Raw genomic sequence first — 4,488 nt, 5'->3', positions numbered from 1 at the left:
CATCGTCATTGCACGTGGTATCCTGGGGAAGATAAGGTTAAACAAGCAAAAAATAAATAAATAATCTAATTTAATGATTTCTTGTATTTAACAAAGGATAAAATGCTGTTGTTTCATCTTGTTTTATGTTACATCTCTGTTATATGACTCTCGCGTCCTGATTGGTGGAAACCTGTAGGGTGAGACGTCAACGTCAGTCACGAGGTCTGCCCAGGAGTATAAATAGCGGTAGGGCTCCAGCTGCCATTTCAGACCGGGGAACAAAGCCTCTAGGAGTTCTTGCTTCAACAGTGTTTGGACGGAACTTCTCTTCCTTCCCGAACTTTCTTCGAACCGAGCAGCCTGTCTTCCGGAAATATTCCAATCCTGCTTCTACTTGAATCACACCAACGTTAAGCTTTATTTTTCTAACGTTTTTTTTGTTAAGAAAAGCACAAGAAAACCGCCCAGCCAAGATGGATTCTCAGGTGCGTCAGAACTACCACCGCGACTGCGAGGCCGCCATTAACAGGATGATCAACATGGAGCTGTTTGCTTCATACACCTACACTTCTATGGTAAGAAACGCTCAGTTATTACTATAACCGTATTTATTTGGTGCCTGATGGTCCACTATGCACGGAAATGCTGTCTGGTCAGACTCCGCCATGACTCACACAGCTTGACCATCATTATCTTTCCCTTGATGATGGGTTTTAAGGTTTTAATTATAGTTTACGGCTTTTTCTTTCCCATTAGGCATTTTACTTCCAGCGTGACGACGTGGCTCTGCCGGGCTTCGCCCACTTCTTCAAGGAGAACAGCGATGAGGAGCGGGAGCATGCCGAGAAGCTGCTCTCCTTCCAGAACAAGAGAGGAGGCCGCATCTTCCTGCAGGATGTCAAGGTAGAAATAAGCTAAATATTTATGTAGTTCATAAGATGTCGCCTCAAAGCAATTCAATCAGGAAAAAATAAGTTTGTAACAATTTACTGTTGAGCAAAATGACCATATATAGACAGGAATATTTATGTGTATTGAAAATGCATGATCTGATCATGATCTATTCACTTTTCCAGAAACCAGAGAAGGATGAGTGGGGCAGCGGCCTGGAGGCCATGCAGTGTGCCCTGCAGCTGGAGAAAAACGTCAACCAGGCTCTGCTGGATCTGCACAAGCTGGCCTCTGATCATGTTGATCCCCATGTAAGTAAAAGGATTGCTTTTAACTGGAAGATTGTGAAGGTTTAAAGTCTAACGTCTAAATGTGTCCGTTTTCAGCTGTGTGACTTCCTGGAGTCCAACTATCTGGATGAGCAGGTGGAGGCCATCAAGAAGCTTGGAGATCACATCACCAACCTGACCCGCATGGACGCCCACAACAACAAGATGGCGGAGTACCTGTTTGACAAACACACCCTGAAATGCAAGAGCTAAATGCTGCACCCTCTTCCAAAAGAAAACATGGAGTTTAAATGTTTAATGAATCTTTCATGCTAAGCTCCTACTCCATTGTTTGAGGCATTCTCTTGATCTAAACTAATCGTTCTCTGATGTGGAAGTGTTGTATTGCTGAAGTCTGAAGTAGTTGGTCTTATTGTAATGGTCTTCTGATTCTCTGAATAAACATTTTGAGCTGGAATTTTTGTTTCTGTATGTTTCATTCATATGAAAAGCTCATATGAGACCCATATCTTTGAAAACCAAGCTGAGCTTATTAATTTGTATGACTTTGAAAATGACCATTGCACATGTTAAACACTAACGGTGTTTATTTGACAAGTGGCATTTTATAAATGCTTAATTGAAGCTATGGGCAGGTGTGACTTTTAAATTTCATAAAACCTGGCCTCAAATCTAGATTTAATTAACACTTCTGACATGGTGGAAATGGGGAAAAGTATGGAATGGATTTAATCCACTGAATGCTTTACAACCTATAAGTTTTACAAATCAATTCAGTTTATATAGCACCAATTTACAAGTCATCTCAGGACACTTTACAGTCTTATTTTTCAAGCCCAAAAACTGCTTATTGTAAACCTTGATCTTAGACAATTGACTGCAAACTCTTTTTGAAAAAGCCCTGTTTGCATCCACTGTACAGAAGTTAATCTGGACTTGTTACCTGAGCAGCTTGATATATTGGAACTTTCACTGTTTTTCTAAAACTTAATTTAACATGAAATGGCCAAAAATTGGGTCTTGAGACATTATGCTGCAGAAAAGTCTGGCTTTTATTTCCCACAACAGATTTGAACAGATCGTGTGAGAAGCATGGCCTTCTACATTAACATTTTAGTGGCCTCCCTGTGCTTCAGCTCGTGTAGATTTTAACCTCTGAAGTCACATTTATTTTTCTTGTAAACATGTTATGTTCTGAAACTTTTATAACTAAAAGATTGTTCCTGGTTTTTAATGGCTTTTTCAGCCAGCAGGAAAGCAGTATCTTTCTCTATTCTCACTGGAAAAACAATCTAAAAATAAGTAAAAAACTTAAATTTATTTACCCTTAATTTGAGTGGGTAAATGAGATGGTTTGCCAACATGAGTATTTCTACTCTTAAAATAAGATTTAGATAAAATGCACTTCAAATAAGACAATGCAATTATATTTTCTAATTTTAAATCTAAATTGTCTTCCATTGGCAAATGTCTCTTTAATCTCAATTCAAGAACAAATGCACTTATTTTATGAAAAAATGACCTATCTAGATTGTCATTTCTTCCAGTGATCAACCTCTAAATATTATCTCTGCTTTTTCTTTGTCATAGTAGCTTCATCTGTTCTGGTTCTGTTTAACTGTGACACCGTTCTGGATCTGAACATCAGCGGAGCTGCTGCCTTCATCTCCTTCAATAATACAAGAGATTCTGGCCTAAATTTAGTGTTAAGTCCTGGACTCCTAAACATAGACAAGTCTGTCTGCATGATCAGATTTAAGTGCCTTAAAATGGCATGTGAATTGTGTATATATATATATATATAAATGAATTGAAACAAAAGGTTTTTACCTTGTTCTACTTAGGTCAAAAACATATAAAGGAACTTGAGGAAAAGCAGATTACCTGTCAACCTTCAGTGTCTTTAGCGTCACCAAGGGTAAAGTTACGCATAAATAATAAAACACAGGAAATGTCTCGGGTTGCTGGAGGGTTAAATTATATAAGTTGTGTTTTAACTGGATGCTTAATGATGATTTTAACAAAACTCACTGCATGTATTTCTTTATTAATTGCAGTTAAAATTGCACTTATTTTCAGAATTATTTTAGAGAGGCTTTGGAGACATTTTGTAAGAACACAGCGCCATCTAGTGGAAATGCCCAGAGCGTGAAAACCCTTACAGTAGGATAGATGTAAGTCAAAGGACATAATAGCAAATTATGCCATAAGAAGTGTTTTGAAATTGAAATATTATAATCTGAAATACATCTATCTATTAATTACATCCAACGACTGATGAAGTGTCGACATATTTCTAAAATCCTTCTTTTCATACAAAAATAATTGATCTTCCATCAGCAGCAATTTTCATTTCCAATCTCTGTAGATTAAACACCATATATAACTTTTTTTTTAAATGCCTTTTAATCCCTCCAGAAAATTATAAATTTGCTTGAACTTTAAGGCCGTAGTTGATCTTATTTTTAGCAGCAGAGGTCCAGTTGGACAGTGCTGCCTCTGTCCTCTTCTTTTAGGGGTCAAGACTTTTAATTAAGATCCGGCCAGTCCTGTCTTGCAGGGCGGGGTTCTGATGCTCTGTTAGAATGGGGGCGGCTCTGTACAGGCTGAGACAGATGCATGCATCATTGTTTCACAAAGATTCATCTCATTCTATCAATCTCAGCATGAAAGCAGCATACTAACCTGTAAATGTTCTACAAAATGCAAAGCAGCTATCTACAAAGCGTGTATTTAAAGCATGCATTTACATGACTTTCTGATTTCCTAAATTTTTGTTGGGAAAATTGTTATTATAGACACCGGAATTTGCCCATTGTGGGACAATAAAGGGGTTTTCTATTCTATTCTTCTAAGCATTTCTTCTGTTTTTGCTTTCTTTTTGTAAAAATCAAACAGAAATTATATATACAATGATGGATGATCAAAGCAAAAACAAAAAAATATTAATAATTGTGATTTTACTGATCAAGAAAAAATGCTTCCCAATCCAAGCAGACAATATGTGGGCAAAAAATAAAGGATTTAATCTTCTTGTGTCAAACCTGAGCAGAAATAACTTTCAAGAACGTGCATATGGCCTGATTTCAGGATCCTATGAGTTACAGCAACCCCCCAACCCATCCTGACACGACAATGACACTACCTCCACCATGCTTGGCTGCTTTACTGCAGCTGTAACTGAACATGCCCCTTTTAATAATTTTTGTTCTTTTGTTCCTTCAACTTACTAAATATCATCTCCAAAATCTTGGAAATCGTCCAAATATTATTATTTTTAGAAAAAGTGAGTTGTGCGATTTTGTTTTGAGTCCTTTCATGGAGT

At 37.4% G+C, this 4,488-nt stretch overlaps 1 protein-coding gene across 1 annotated transcript; it reads left to right on the top strand.

Moving 5' to 3' along the window:
* Positions 1-242: 242 nt before the first annotated feature.
* On the top strand, positions 243-1,617 carry LOC107101243 (ferritin, middle subunit). The gene is made up of 4 exons (XM_015400083.1): positions 243-557; positions 739-885; positions 1,059-1,184; positions 1,260-1,617. The coding sequence occupies exons 1-4, from the start codon at positions 456-458 to the stop codon at positions 1,413-1,415; spliced, it is 531 nt and encodes a 176-aa protein (XP_015255569.1). The 5' UTR covers positions 243-455; the 3' UTR covers positions 1,416-1,617.
* The last annotated feature ends 2,871 nt before the right edge of the window (positions 1,618-4,488 follow it).

This window comes from Cyprinodon variegatus, unplaced genomic scaffold (genome assembly GCF_000732505.1).
Source record: "Cyprinodon variegatus isolate N-32 unplaced genomic scaffold, C_variegatus-1.0 Scaffold1069, whole genome shotgun sequence".
NCBI classification, from domain to species: domain Eukaryota; kingdom Metazoa; phylum Chordata; class Actinopteri; order Cyprinodontiformes; family Cyprinodontidae; genus Cyprinodon; species Cyprinodon variegatus.
The sequence above is the reverse complement of the archived record's forward strand: the minus strand, read 5'-3'. Positions and strand labels throughout refer to the sequence as shown.